General features: G+C 42.7%; 1 protein-coding gene across 2 annotated transcripts in view; it reads right to left on the minus strand.

Annotated features, from left to right (window-relative positions):
- Window positions 1–15,000, minus strand: part of khdrbs3 (KH domain containing, RNA binding, signal transduction associated 3) — a 116,797-nt gene that overhangs the window by 17,971 nt on the left and 83,826 nt on the right. For both annotated transcript variants that reach the window (XM_062529371.1, XM_062529372.1), the window contains exon 7: window positions 911–993. In XM_062529371.1, coding sequence (XP_062385355.1) covers window positions 911–993 — 83 coding nt within the window. The remainder of the gene's footprint in view (window positions 1–910; window positions 994–15,000) is intronic.

Raw genomic sequence — 15,000 nt, forward strand, 5'->3', positions numbered from 1 at the left:
ACCTAAAGCTCAACCCAGTATGGATCTGAAAATCATCAAACAGGATGGAGCTTCATCTCCAAGACTGGGAAAAAATATAGTCGGATTGTCAAGACTGAATTACTGTAGCTATTCAAGTAACCTGCTGCATGATGAGGAATATGTTTCAGGGGTTCTGGAGATCCTGGATTGATTAACAGGACGATGGAAGGTTTCTCCCATGCTAAATTATACTGTAAGTGTTGACTTCATTGCCTTAATAACATCGGCAAACAAATATTTGGACAGGGAGCTATTTTCTCTTTCAAAATTACCTTCAGTCACGACTGTCGACAAGGAGGTGACACGTTAATGAAAATGACACTTTTCACCTGACATTATTGCTGCTATATTTTTCTGCTTGCAAATATTGTGGACTACGCTGGTTGTCACAACAATCTGCATCAACAATAAAAAACTGTTTTCCACAGGCCATATGGTCTCTTTTATATTTTATTCATAATGATTCCCAATGGCCTGTAAATAGGATAATTAAGTGCAGTTTGACATCAAAACATTGCCTTAAGACAGCCAAATGTTTCATATATTCACAGAAGAATAGAGGAGAAAAGAGAACATGTTTATTTCCTTCTCTTTGCCATATGCATCCTGAATTTGTCAGCAGATGAGAGAAAGCCTGGCATGCATTACCCGTAACGTGGCAACAATAGTTGAATATATTTAGATGTTGAAGTTCTCGTGTAAGAGTTCAACAGCTGAAAACACTGGACTGCATTTTTCCTACAGGGATCACTTGGCCCAGCTTCCCTCATGTGTCTAAGGGTGCCCGGCAAAAACACATCTCACAGTCTTAAAGAAAGGTCCATATCTTAGCCCAGCAAATGCACACAAACACACACACACACACACACACACACACACACACACTTACTTTTGTCCTTGATTGCTGTAGTTGTTGTCATAGGTGTCGTATCCTTGTTCGTCATAGGCTGTTCCATAACCGTCGTCATACTCCTACGAACAGTCAGAGAGAACAGAGTGTCAGGCTGAGGATAAACAGATGGCTGTCTTGTGTGTATCCATTCAAAGACACTCACTTTGATGCATTCATTCAAATGTATTCACTTTCCCCCAAAGGGATGTGAGAATTACTATGTTGACATTGAACCAGTTCTAATGGACGAGAGAGTCTGTGTTTATGTGAGATTCTGTCATAAGTGGTACTGCATAAGTATTGGGCTCTACGAGTCTCCGGTGATTTGACATTGCGTTACGTGTCTCGTCGGCTTCACGCTGCCACTCAAGAGTTCGTCGTAGTGAAGTGGACTTGCAGTCCCCCGCCAAGAGCCGCCCAATCAATCAAGGTCAAGGGCTTGCCACTAATGGCAATTTCCTCGGAATATTCCGGCAACTCAACGCGGCCCTCTGGATCGCACACACGGAGAAAGGTTAACCCTTCTGTTGTGTTAGGGTCAAAATTGACCCGTTTTCAAGTTTAACTGTGTAAAAAGCACACTTTCCTTTTTTGTCCTGGAATGAGGCTTCATCTAATCCTCAGACACACCTATTTAAATGCAGCAAAATCATTTTTTACAATTTTAGTCAATTCTAAAGGTCTCAAAAAAAAAATGTTACATCTGTGGTGTCACGGGTCCAAAATGACCCGGCAGAGAATACTGGCTGTTGTATGCATCACTTAAGGGCTATGGGTTGCCCTGAGGATCATTTATGGCCCAATGTGCACAGTTATGGCCCACATCACCAACACACACACACACACACACACACACACACACACACACACACGCGCACACACACACACAGACACATACCTACACACACATGCACCAGCACATACACACAGCACAGCATGTACATAAAAAAAATACACAAACACATGCACAAACACGCCCACATGCATGCACACATACACCCTTACACACACACACACACACACACACACACAGATGCACAGTACACACACACACACACACACAGATGCACAGTACACACACACACACACACACAAACACACACACCTCACACACACACACACACGCACAGATGCACAGTGCACACACACACACACACACACACACACACACACACACACCTCACACACACACACACACACACACACACACACACACACACACACACACAGATGCACAGTGCACACACACACACACACATCTTTGAGTACGTTTTCTGAGATGCAGCACTGTGCGAGACCACCGGAGCTGAGAAGTGAGTGTGTGTGTGTGATGTACTATAGCCTGTGTGTGTGTGTGTGTGTGTGTGTGTGTGGAGGGGGGGGGGGGGGGGGGGGGGCGTTTCTGTGTGCCTATGTGTGTGTTTGCATGTGTGTATATGTGTGTATGTGCATGTTCTGTGTGTATTCTGTGTGTGTTTTCTTTCTCTCTCTCTCTCTCTCTGTGTCTGTGTGTTCTGTGTTATCTGTGTGTGTTCTGTGTGTGTTCTCTCTTGCTCTCTCTCTCTCTCTCTGTGAATGTATCTGTGTGTGTGCCTGTGTGTGTATCTGTGTGTGTGCCTGTGTGTGTGCCTGTGTGTGTGCCTGTGTGTGTGTGTGTGTGTGTGCGTGTCTGTGTATGTGTGTGTGTGTGTGTGTGTGTGTGTGTGTGTGTGTGTGTGTGTGTGTGTGTGTGCACGCGCGCGCATGTGTGTGTGTGTGTGTGTGTGAGAGTGTGCCTGCGTGTGTGTGTGTGTGTGTGTGATCTGATATTGGAGTGACAGTGACGGCAGAGAACACAGTGAACATGTACACATAGAGACACATAAAACACACACACAAGCAGACAAACACACACACACACTCATAGACAGAGAAGCACTCATACACAAAAGCAAGCGCACACATGCACACACTCATTTACATCTATACATAAAAGTTGCAGTAAGGGATGGAGTAGGCGATGGAAACAAAAGCGTGATTGATATTTGCGGAGAGAATGTGCAGGACTGAGCGGCGGTCATATTGTGTACCGCTTTGCGGTTCATCTAGTTTTCAATGTTCAGCTTATGGTTAAATTGTTTGGTTAATTGGTATGGTTAAATAAAAGTTGGTTTTATGGAAAAAAAAAATACTTGTTGTCTTTATCCTACCATTTATCTATGCGGGTCCGTTTTGACCCGAAACACCAAAGATGTCACTATTGTTAATCATTTTAAATAATAAAAATAAATAAATAAAATTGTTTTGGTAGGTGTACTCTAATATTAGTTTATAACACATTTACAGTTTATTGTTACTCATTCTATAAAAAAATAAGTATATTTAGTGAATTTAAACAGTTTTTGCAATCAAAAAACGAGTAGTATATTTTAAAATACTGTGTCTGTGGAGCCAACTAAAAATAATTCACAATTCATTCCATTTATATGAATACATACTAAGCCAGCAATTAGCTGAAAAACAACATTTGAAGAAAACTGGTGATTTTAAGCATTTTCAAGCATTTTAAAATCATGGGTCCAAATGGACCCGCTAACACCACAGGTGTAAACAGCTTTCTAACACAATACAAGGGTTAATATAGTTGCCTGAACCTCATCATATATTAAAAGCCCATTCCGAGGGAAAAGGAGTGAGGCCTTGAAGTAGATTACAGGAGAATGTGGTGGAAGGACACTGAGCTGCTATATGGAGAGAGAGAGAGAGAGAGAGAGAGAGAGCTAAGGGGAAAGCTCTACTGAAACTAACAGCAACAGCTCCCTCCGAAGCAGCCAATCTCCTGTGAAGTCGTTTACATTCTTGAGAATCATGTTATATGGAGTGAGCCATTTCATGCTGTTGAGTTCTGTTTACTTATTCACAGTCAGTATTGCTGAATGCTTTATGATATGCACTACACTGGTCATGAGTTTTGAATAATAATAATAATAATAATAATAGTAAGTTGAATTTAAAAAAATTGAAGAACTGTTCACTGCTGAAAAAAAAAGACTGAAACACTGACAACACAACGACAAACAAACACTCTTCTCTTTCTCCCCTGTTACCTTCCCTTTGCCTTTGCTCTCCTCTAGCCACCCCTCTCTTCTCTTCTCTCCATTCTCTTCTCCGCTCTATTCTCTCTATCCTTTGCTCCATGCAACCCTAATCTGTCCCTGACTAAGTCAGACATCAAAGAGCGCTGTGGCAGCGTATCCTAATTTTGCGTAAATGGGACTTGTGTTCCACATGAAAAAAAAAAAAAAAAAAGGCAGCGACCCCTCATGGCTCCTCTTATCCTCGACGCGTTTTTTTTTTTTTTTTTTTCCCCAGCGCTAATGCCCACTGCCCTCCATTTGCACACATGCCAGAGAGCTGGCTTTGAGACTTAGCGACGGCCGGAAAAAATAAATAAAACGGAGAGAGTCCAAAAATAAACGAACGAAGCGAAGGGCTTCATGTCCACACACAGCCCCCATTATTAGGAGGGGGCTTAATGCGCGATCAGTGGAAAATAACATCATTTGAATTTCCGGGTCTTTAATCTTAATCCTTCTGGGGTTGTCGGGCGTGTTTGGACAAACAAACAAATAAGGGAGAAAATGTAAACGAGGAACCCAAATTTTTTGGCTTTGGTGAATAGAAACTTTAAAAGTTGTTCTTGTTTATAAAAAGAGAAGTTCAAAGATAATCATCGTCAACAGCAGTAGCATCGAGATTAATATTTAAAAATCATCAAAAGAGAAACAGTGTTCACTTTTAAATGTACATCAAAAAGATTTGCTTGATTTACTAGGGAGTCTGTGCAACACTGGGTCAGAGAAGAATATTTGCACTAAGCCGCCATCACTGTTATACCAGGGATACAAGTGGCACTTCAAAACCTCAACCACATATTATACTGTGAAACCGATGGAAACATGCATACACACACACACTCACACACTCTCTCTCTCTCTCTCTCTCTCTCTCACACACACACACACACACACTTAAGAAGAATTGGATTTTGGGAACAGTGTTCTAAAAATAAGTAAGGTCAGAACAACACTTCTCGAGGATTTTTTTTTTTTCTGTCCCTAGCGAGACTGTGTGAGTTTTCCACTGAAATTCTTAATTTCAGAGCTTCAGCCGAATATTACTGTGTGATTTCAAATTACAACCATATCTCAGGTATTTTCAGAGAGCCAAAGGGTTAATCTATATTTAAGACTACTATTTTTTGTTCGCCCTTTGCTTAATAATGAAAGGTTAATTTCTACTGCAAAAAGATATTTTGTAAAACCTTTAAGATCATTCTGATGTAAAACTACATATAAATTCACATATAAATAAAAAATGGGAATCAAATGATAAAAAGTAAAACTGTGTTGCCTAGGTTGATCATGTATGCATAGCCAGGCACAATCAAATACATCAGTATGAAAAGCAAGTGGGGGATTATATTCAGGTGGTGGTGGTGGTAGTGGTGTGTGTGTGTGTGTGTGTGTGTGTGTGTGTGTGTGTGTGTGTGTGTGTGTGTGTGTGTGTGTGTGTGTGTGTGTGGAGGGGGGCGTAGTGAATAAAACTCCTGCTTCCTGATACCTTGAAGTATGAGTGAGTGTTAAGATGACAAATCTGAAAGCTTTTTTTTGATTAGCTAGATGTCAGTTGTGACATCAAGCACTGGGAATAAGATGAATCTGTGTCATGCTTGAGAGAGAGTCACTTTTTCAAAGCTATAGCCACACACTACTGCCAGAGCAATAATCCTATAAAACAATAAACACTTCAATCCATTACTACGACAAAAGTACATTTAAAATATTTGAAAGTTTAATATATTTAATGACTGCGCTACTTAAGATCGGATTACTTTGATCTTTTTTTTATTTAGCTCACCATCACAGGGGATGTATGTCTATGCTAATGAGCATAGAAGCCAAATTAGCTGTTGAAGTGAAAATTGAAAGACTTAAAGTGGGATATTGTGCTTTGGGAAAGTGCCTGTCAAGAAAAAACCAAGCCTTTCAACAAATTTCATTTTGACATCCACATTATAGCCAATGAAGCCCAATATTAGTTCCCGGAGCTTCGTTCCACATCCTTTTGGGAGTATGATAGACTGAAATGATCATTTCATCATCACCCATCACCTTTCCATGTAAAGTAAAATGACTGGTGACAATTTTATCCAAAGCAACACACACAGAAACAGAAGATTCCGGACTCAAACCCAGGCTGGCAGAGATACGCAACTGCTCTCAGCAACTCATCTTAAGTGTGTACAGTATGAGTGGATCTTTTGTGAGAGGTCTGCTCACTCCAACCAAAGGGGCACTGCTATGACAGACATGGTGACCAGATTAGCTTTTTAGGTTTTTTTTAGTGTATTGGTTTTGTTTGACAGGGACCATGCATAGAATAGCTTCTATACCAGGGTTAGCTAAATAGACAATTTGCACCTGTATAGTCCATGCAGATTACTTTGGCAGTGTGTGTTGGAGGGAGGTGAGAATGTGGGGGAGGCTAACTCAGGGAAACAGGCAGGAAGAAAGGGAGACATAATTCCATGATCCAGCTCGACATCCCCTCTCGTCCTCTGATGAGAGCCTGCTGGGCTGACCATTCATTAATGTTAAGAGGTCACAATCAAGACTCTCTTGTCCTCTGTGGTTCTTCCCTGGTGGAATGAGCTAGCTATGTGTTCTGTATTTTTATGATGGCTTTGGGACTTTCAACAAGTGTTTAATGACTCATCTGTCAACCTTACACTAAACCAATGAATTCTTGACAGATTTATGGTTTGTATGTTTATGGTTTTGCTAATATAAAAACTCTTTTTTGCATTGTTTACATTTGATAATATTGTTATCAATATTGTTGCTATGATAACTATTATGCTTAATGTACGCTTTTCCAACTTTATTTTAGACTGTTTGAATTCTAACTAATGTTGCTTTAGACAAAATGCGAAAAAGAAAGACAGAAACAAAGAAATAAACAAAGATGCCAATGATTCACCTAGCCAACCATCATCCCAGCCGCCTCCCCCCCCCCCCCCCCCCCCCTTCTCCCCTGTCATCTGGCATTCAGAGCGGGAGTCCTGGGCAAAGTGGCACATTAAGGCTTTAACAAAGCCCAGTAATGGCCACTCACTCATCAGCCAGGCCCATAGCGAGAGAAGGAGAGCCTGGGGGGGGGGGGGTGCAGAGTGTCTGCTACACACAGGCCGCTGTGCTTCTCTTTGTCTACGTGCTTTGCTCATCTCCATCTTCTGCTGGAGATGAGTGCTAGCTGGCTGGTAGAGCAACAGCCCAATGTTAGCAATAACAAATGTCTGCAGCATTGACTACATCAGGCAATTGGATAGCACGTGCTATAGGGACATGCATTGTTATATTGTTATTACACAAATGAGGGCAAAAATACCATTTATCATGGTGTTTTATATGTATGCGCATGCTAGCCCTGCAGCAAGCATCATGCCTAGTATATGTTAGCAATAGTGTGAGTCAGCATGCTCTGCTCATTGGTCTTCATCACACATGACTCTTTATTACATAGTTATTACATATGTAAGTACAATGTAACAAGCATACTACAATGTATGGACACACCTATAGATGTCGCATGTACCAATGAGTAAGATTATTCCATGAAAACTAGACATATATTTAGCATATATCTGCTCTACCCATGCTCTCAATCAGACGATGTTAACTCTACAATCATTGATTTCAACCGTTAAATCTACCCTCCAGGGTGCGCCACTGAGCAGATCTCTATGACTGCCTCAAAACAACGCACACAAACTCCGCCAGCCAAACCCAGAACCATTTCCACCTCTCTGGACTTGTGCTCCAACACCAAGACAGAGGCGGGCGGGCAGGCAGGCAGGCAGGCAGGCCCTTCTCTAGAACAACAGAGACAAAAAAAATCTGGAACGGAAGGCAGCGCTTAGTGGGAGCGAGGCAGGCAGGCAGGCCTCACTTGAGGTTAGACGAGGATTTGGAGCGTTTGCACAGTAGCATGTTTACAGATAGACTAAGAGCACGGCGTACAGGCGGCTTAGACAACTGAGCACCTCTCCCAAGTGTGGATTAGCCCGCGCAACGAGGACGGGCTCGGAAAGTTTGCTGGAGAGAGATAGACCGAGAGCATTCCAAACGAGAGAAAGAGAGAGCAAGAGAGAGAGAGAGAGAGATGGAGTGAGGGAGGGAGAGAGGGAGGGAGGGAGTGATGGAGAGAGGGGACACAGCTGACACAGGGAGCGACTGAACAAAGTGAATGATAATGCGAAGAGAATGAGGAAGATAAAGCAAAAGCGACAGAGTTGCAACTGAGAGAATGGCTGAAATCTGTGAATGAGAGAGACAGAGAGAGAGAGAGAGGGAGAGAGAGAGTGTGTGAGAGAGAGGAGGGTTTTGAGAAAATAGGCAGTGAAAGCAAGGGAAGAAAAAAATGCACAAGTGAAACTGAGTAGAGAAACAAAATGAGAGAGAGAGAAAGAGGTGGTGGGAAGAGTGAGGGAAAGAATAGAAACGAGAGAGAGAGAGAGAGAGAGAGAGAGAGAGAGGTGTATATGTGTGTGTGTGTGTGTGTGTGTGTGTGTGTGTGTGTGTGTGTGTGTGTGCGCGCACTGAGCTGACAGTTGGTAAGTGAATGTTTTCATTAGCATGCGTGGGTACGTCTGAGAGGCATGTTGTAGGGAGATAAGAGATGCCCTGCGAGGCCACAGCACGTACATACAGAGGGGCAGCTACTGGCACTCGGAATCAGTACACACACACACACACACACACACACACACACACACACACACACACACACACACACACACACACACACACACACTCACACTCTCTCACTCTCACATACTGCACACACACACACACACACACACACACACACACACACACACACACACAAACACACACACGCATACAGAGAGACACTGTATGAACACACATACACAAAGACTCAAACACACTCCTCTGAAACACACACAGTACATGCACACACATGTACACAAGTACAATTACAATCACTCTCACACACATATACACACACCCACACATGCACACAAACATGCATGCAACATTCAAATACATACACATGCTCAGACCTATTTGCACATGCACATGCACGCACACAAACACACACTTTAAACACATGTTAACATGCACCACCACACACACACACACACACACACATTAACGAACACCCTAAACTATAGACACACATAAGAAAACAAACACTCCTGCATTTAATGTAAGCACATACACATAGACATAGACACACACATACGCACACACACACACACACACACACACACACACACACACACACACACACACACACATACACTCACTCCATTCAGTAGCACAATACAGTCACTCCTGAACTGATAGGAGGACACCCAAAAGAGAGAGCGAGTGCGATAGAGAGAGAGAGTGAGATAGAGAGAGAGCGAGTGAGATAGAGATAGAGAGAGAGAGAGAGAGAGAGTTCATAAGCCCTCCTTATGGTGTCAGCGTGCTGCCACTCTCCCACACAAGGGATAATTGCTTTCTAAACCCTGTGTCTGATCCCTCACACTATTGTCCAAACAGCAGAGCACAGATGAATTTTCTTCAGGACTGCTGTGAAATGTAACATGTAATAGCCTATACCGTATTTATTTAAGACCCAGGCTAATAAAATAAAGTGCACTGGTGAGTACAGTCGGCAGTGAACATCGGCGTTAGTGCACGTACAGTAGCTTATGGCCTAAATCGTCTGATCTATGATACATGTAATCCAATATCATTATAATCAATACCGAGTGCAGACATGATCATGTTTGGCTCATTAGGGAAAAACAATGTCAGGAAAAAAACAGAGCTGGATCCGCACACAACGTTACATTAATCAAGTAACGTTTTGGGCACTGTCCTTCGAGCACTGTCCTGTCCTTCTACTGACATCAACAATGTCAAGCCCAGTTAGAAGTAATGTAAGAGTCCTGGTAACGGCACTCAAGGGGTTAATGGCATCAACTCTGTCACTGCTCACACTGCACTGTGTGTGTGCACATTATCAGAGCACATGAGTCAGGATGAGCATTGTTATGCACTATATTTCTCTCCAACATCCAGATGCCTAAAAATAATTAAGTGCTTTTGTTACAGCTATGTCTTATCTCAAAAGATTTCACAGACCTTGAGAAATGAACACACACACACACACACACACACACACACACACACACACACTTTAAGAAGATAACAAACCACACACATGAAGAGAGAAAGAGAGAGAGAGAGAGAGAGAGAGAAACTCGTGACTATCCTCAGTGGGTGTAAGCTAATTAGCATTCATTAAAACATACAATCTATTGTCTCCTGCCTCAGTCAATTATTAGCCAAGTAATCCATTATCATTACATTAAAAATCCTGATTCAAAAGAGATAATTCAACCTAGAAACATCCACGAATGTGAAAGGCCTATGGATACCTTGCATTACTGTACATCCACATTATAAAATATCTGTCCATTTCTTTCTATACCCAAAGAGACTTTTCAATACCAATTACCATACACTTAAAGCGTAAACAAAACGACAAGGCGACAAAACAGCAGGTTAGCAAGTACATGTTCACACCCCTTTTGTTTTCCCTCCATTTAAACATATTCAACATCTGACTACCCTACAATGCTATTACTGCTATAGTTATATAGGCCTTCCTCAGACATACCTGCGAATGCAGATATTAATGAATGACTCATTCCCTTAATGTTCTGGTTGAGCACATATTGAGTAGGTTGATTAGGCTAAGGGACTGCTATACGGTCTGCAGCAGAACGCTCTTGTTTGTTGCTTCTTGATTTAAAATAGCACTAAAGCTCTCACCTAGGTCTGGGTGTTGGCTAATTACAGCAGAGAAGCTGTCAGACAGGCAGACGGTGCGATATAAATAGCACTTTTGTAGTCTGTGATCTCAGGCAGATGAGCAGAACTGAGAAGCTATTAGGACCAAATTAAATATTAAAAATGGAATATTTGCCAGAAGCTAAACAGAGAGAGACCAAGATTGGGGGAAAATAGGCAGGGATGTGTCGGTGGTGATGTATGGAAGAGTAAAGGGTTTTAATTGGACGTTGGTGTGTGTGTGTGTGTGTGGACATGGATGTGTGCTCTATATTATTGTGTGTGTGCTATGTGTGTGTGTGTGTGTGTGTGTGTGTGTGTGTGTGTGTGTGTGTTTGTGTGCGCGCGCATTAGGGATGCAATGATACAGAGTACATAATTGAATCGAATGACATGCCCCCTGCAGATCAATACACAGATGTGAACCATGATAATTCAGCACATCTGTCATTTATCATTTCCAAAAGTTGCTCATCATTGTGCAGCAAACTGCACGCATGTTATACATTCACAGAACACACCAAGAGAACCAGTGAATGGGCCATGACACCTCCACATACCTCTGTATACAAATGAGCTTGAGAGACAAATAAAAAAATCAGGTCAGCTGACAGCTCCAACGTGAATGGAAAGCATAGCGACAAGCGAGACAGAGAGGTACATTTTGAATAGTCACCGCCATCTTTCATATCCACTGTGAGGGAACATTTAGGATTCTGGTATACACTGAAGATGGCAAAGGAGCATAAAGTAGTAGCTACATCTCACAACCATTACTTTGCTAACTGGCGTGGACGCTTCTAACATGATTGTGCATATTTATCATTTATTGTTATCATCCAGCTGCATTCGGCACTACTGGTGCAACAGAGACAGTCCGCTTAGAGAAAGCAGGCCAGTCTTTCACTGTTGCTTGTCAACAACAATTTGCAATAGAAATAAACCAAAGCAGGGCTGTTCCCACAAAGCTACGCGTCTCTCAAATTAAGCGAAGATGAAACTGCACTTCGGATCTGCTTTTAAGTTTGAAGGGCTCCGCCAGCCTATTCTGTCCACCACGTTTCAGGAATAGCCTCATCGTCATCCTAGTAAACCAACAAGGCCACACCAAAAACATAAAAGCACCAAAACAAAAGTGTAGTCTCCAAGGTAGGGGAACAATAAAAGCGAGAGAGAGGAAATGGATGCATTCGCATGAGTAGGCTGTGGTTGGTATTTCTGTCCTAGTGCTGTCTTAGTCACATAATGGGAAAAGAAGTTATAATGTCATAGTCAGTTGTAATCGATAATGTCAGACATAATGTCCCTTTCTGCACACATTTAGGTGGAAAAGTAACTTTTGAATTCTATGAAACTTGAGCTCTCTATGAAGAAATATACTAGTCTGGTTTTCACCATACTAAACTCAATCTTTTGAGATTGAACATTAGTCTGGCAAGGCTGTGCTTTGTTTCTACTGCACTTCGTGTCGCTTAAGTTTCCTTTTCGGCGCGTCACCGGCCAATAGTGTGCCAGGACTAGAGTATGGCCGTTTCTGATTGGAGCCAAAGATTCTGGCATAAACAGCGAAAATAGATCTGCTGGTATCCAGCCTGAACTGCCGGTCGAAATTCAAATTCCCCAGAAGTTCAGGCAGGGTTCACCCAGCCTAGAAATCTACGCTATTGTAACACAAATAGTAGAAAGAAATCTGGCCTAGTCAGTCACACTGCCATTTTTTTCTATAGACAAAATATATGCAATACATTAGTTAATATTGTTTAATCAGTGATTTTCTTTATGTCAAAATAACAAAACCATACCGTTACCATAGCCCCAAAACTGCAATACATCCAACTGTGCGCACATCATATCCCTAGTGCACAGGTGGCCATGTCTGTTTGTCTGTTTGTGTGTGTGTGTGTGTGTGTGTGTGTGTGTATGGTCATGTGCGTAAGTCTGAGTGTTTGCACACACATACACACACAAGACACACTGACGTTCGCTTTTGTGTCCGTGCCGCTCTTTTGAAGCTTCGGGTGAGGTTATTTTTCCACCGGCTTTTTGGAGAGCAGTCTGGACACGGGGAACTGATAAGCTTTTTTCCCCCTCTCTCTCTCTCTTAAGACGGCACTCAATCAAGAAAAGCACACACAGATAAGACCCCACTGAGTCACCGAGGCACACCGCCACTCTGACCTCCCCAAACAGACTGCAAATATCGGGGCCGCTCTCGCTCCTCTCAATCCTCCCCCCCCCACACACACACCCCTGCCCCCCCTCTCATCTGCGCTGCCATTTACTCGGAGGACGGAGCTGAACGAGAGCAATGGGGCTAAACCCACATCCCACAGACAGAAAATGGGACAGAGGGGAACGAGAGTGCCCGATAATGTGGCCCCACACTAGATTTCTGTTTGCTTTTTTTGTTCCCCCCTTTCTTTCTCTAGCAGGAAAAAGGAGCAGAGCGAGAGAGAGATGAAGAGAGATAGAGAACGTGAGGTGAAGATGGAAAGAGGGAGAGAATGAAAGAGAGGGAGAGATAGAGAGAGAGATAGAGAGAGAAAGAGAGAGATGGGGGAGAATACAAAAGCAGAGAGGGTAAACTCATTTGTAAAAGCTGGGGACAGAGAGCAGGGCGACTCCCGTGCCAGATACAGTGACAGCTGTTGGTATGTGGGACTAGAACTGGAACACGGCGTTCCTCCAGCTGCCTGTTGGGCCACAAGAGCCAGAGGAAGTTATCTCACCCTCCTGGTGGACCAGGCACGGCTTCCTACTTCCCAACTCCTGCTCAGGTGAGGGGGGGCTGCCTCGCCCCCTTTTTTGTGCAGTGGGACTAACATGCTAGCCGGTTGGACTGCTGCTTGGACTTGCGTTGGCCAGGATAGGAGAGAGGCGGGTCAAACGATCTGTTTCGGAGCTCTCTTCGGGTCTAGTCTAGCGGCCTTGGTGGGATTGGTGAAGGATTCAGTGTTGCATTCATGTTAGGCAAAGCGCCAATATTGCCTTTTGGACTTACTGAGTGTTTTGTTGTGTACGTGAAGCGTTTGTTCATCTGTACGTTTCCTGAAACGTTTGTGTACAGGTGCGCTGGCGAATACGCCACTCCGTCCAGCATTTTGTTTTTGTTTGTCTGCAGCGCTTTGGGTGTGCACTTTGTGCATACAAAAATGTGATTTATAAATAGAATGTGACTTTTTGCACCTGTTGCACTGCTTCTCCAGGAGTGCTTAACACGCTACTGCAGTCAGATCCACCAAGATGGCCTCTCTGAGCCTCCCTCTTCAAACCCTAAACACTGGGGATGCAGCTGAATCCGAATATAATACAGTACATGCTATTTGGAGAAGCTTGAGTAATGTGATATAAGCAGATAACAGATCTGAGAACCAAAGAGCCCTTGAAATCTAACCAAATATATGCTTACTTTTTTGGGAAAAGGTCTGTGCATTAACCGCTGTTTCTTCAAAACATCTCACAGAAGGTCACCAGACAAAAATGCCAGTTTGCAGCAGCATCTGACTTTGATTTCAGAAATTAGATTAGCCTAATTCAACATCAGTTGAAAAGAAATGGCAATATTCTGAAGTCGCTTCACAATGTCAACATAGCCATTCCTGCCAGGCTATCACTCACAGGAGTGGAAAGTTCCTCCTTCTACAGATGTCATTTATGTAAGCTCATTCCCTTATATATAGTTTTTAAACCTTTAAAACATTAAAGCAAGTCCAAAGAAAAAATTACATTTTACCTAGCATTCCAGTCGATCTGCTTCTGATGTAACATGCTGTCAGTAGTAGTTAAATCAGCTAAATTTAAATACCTGTACCGTAATTTCCCGACTATTAGCCACGGCTTATACATTGATTTAACAAAATGTCTTCAGCTATGAGGTTAATACAGGGGGCAGTTAATATGGTGCTAATATGGTTTTGTTTCTTTTAACTTGCATAAAACACTGTCCTGCGGCTTATACACAATGCGGCTTATATGCGGGAAATGACTGTATTAAATATTTGCACGAATATCTAGTTTAATGTCTGTGATGTGTCAGGGAATGCATGAATGCAGTCTCTTGTACAGTAGCATATTAAATGCACCTTGGCAGCTGCTCCTAGCATGTGTACAACCGGCCAGCACTGCCCACACTTCAGTAAGACAATGGTCATATCAAATCATATGGTCATATCAAAT

This window comes from Sardina pilchardus, chromosome 24, assembly GCF_963854185.1.
Source record: "Sardina pilchardus chromosome 24, fSarPil1.1, whole genome shotgun sequence".
Lineage (NCBI taxonomy): Eukaryota > Metazoa > Chordata > Actinopteri > Clupeiformes > Clupeidae > Sardina > Sardina pilchardus.